The sequence below is a fragment of the Sinocyclocheilus anshuiensis genome, unplaced genomic scaffold, assembly GCF_001515605.1.
Source record: "Sinocyclocheilus anshuiensis isolate Anshui unplaced genomic scaffold, SAMN03320099.WGS_v1.1 C32348232, whole genome shotgun sequence".
In the NCBI taxonomy this organism is placed as follows: Eukaryota; Metazoa; Chordata; class Actinopteri; order Cypriniformes; family Cyprinidae; genus Sinocyclocheilus; species Sinocyclocheilus anshuiensis.
Window position 1 is genome coordinate 1 of NW_015615188.1, and position 892 is coordinate 892.

At 54.4% G+C, this 892-nt stretch overlaps 1 protein-coding gene across 1 annotated transcript; it reads right to left on the minus strand.

Annotated features, from left to right (window-relative positions):
• Positions 1–5: 5 nt before the first annotated feature.
• Positions 6–883, minus strand: LOC107682564 (uncharacterized protein KIAA2013 homolog; the record flags this gene model as incomplete). The annotated part of the gene is made up of 1 exon (XM_016478764.1): positions 6–883. A coding segment is annotated over exon 1 (864 nt), but the record flags the coding sequence as incomplete, so codon positions are not given.
• Positions 884–892: the final 9 nt, after the last annotated feature.

An 892-nucleotide genomic window follows, 5' to 3' on the forward strand; every position in this document is an offset into this window, starting at 1 on the left:
AGGGTCTCGTCCAGTTTCCCGCCCTCGGTGGGCTCCGAGGTGTGAATCACGCTCACCAGGTTTTCTGAGTATTCAGATTTGGCAGGAACCTGGATCTTGGTGCTCAGCTTCTTTGTGGCCACCACCACCAACACAGTGTCCTTCTTTTCCGTGAGCACCCGGCCTGAGGAGAGCACTAGCTCCTTTTCCTCCATCTTCTCCACGGTGCTCCTAAACGACAGAGACTCCGTGGCCAGGTCAACCGAAAGCGGACGGTCTGTAGGGTTTGATATGTGAATCCTCTGAAGATAAACATTGGGTCGACTGCGATGCGCAACAAACTCCTCTCGTATGATGACGCAGTCGTGAGAAGACGCTGTCAGGATGCACCGGGAGGACAGAACAGAGCCTTTTCTGTACCACAGCATCATTCCCCGGGCTTCTGAGTGCGATCCCGGCAACTGCAATCGCACAATCGGTCCATAGTCTGTTTGGTGAACCGGTGCGGAGCCAGGCTGTGAAGATGAAGCTACCCAGAGTTTGTTAGAGTCCACATCCACCAGAAAATGTCCATTACCGACCACAAACGGGACGGTTTCTTTGGTCTGGGGGGTGAGAACCACTCCCTCCCCTCGGTCCACCAACGACACCCACCTGTGAAGATCAGTCTGCAAACAAACCCCCGCAGCTCCTCCAGACTCCCTGGACATGCTGAGAAACCTCAGGAGCCCATCTGAGCTCAAGTACCAGTAGAAAATGAGGAAGAGCAGTAATCCAACCAAGACACGGCGGGCCCAGCTGCTCGAGAGCAAACCAGGCAGCCCCTTTAACCTCTGCTGAAGCCACATGGTCTGTCTTCTGCTCCAAGTGCTCTTTGATGGACTGAACATAAACGACTGCTGCTTCCTCAGTG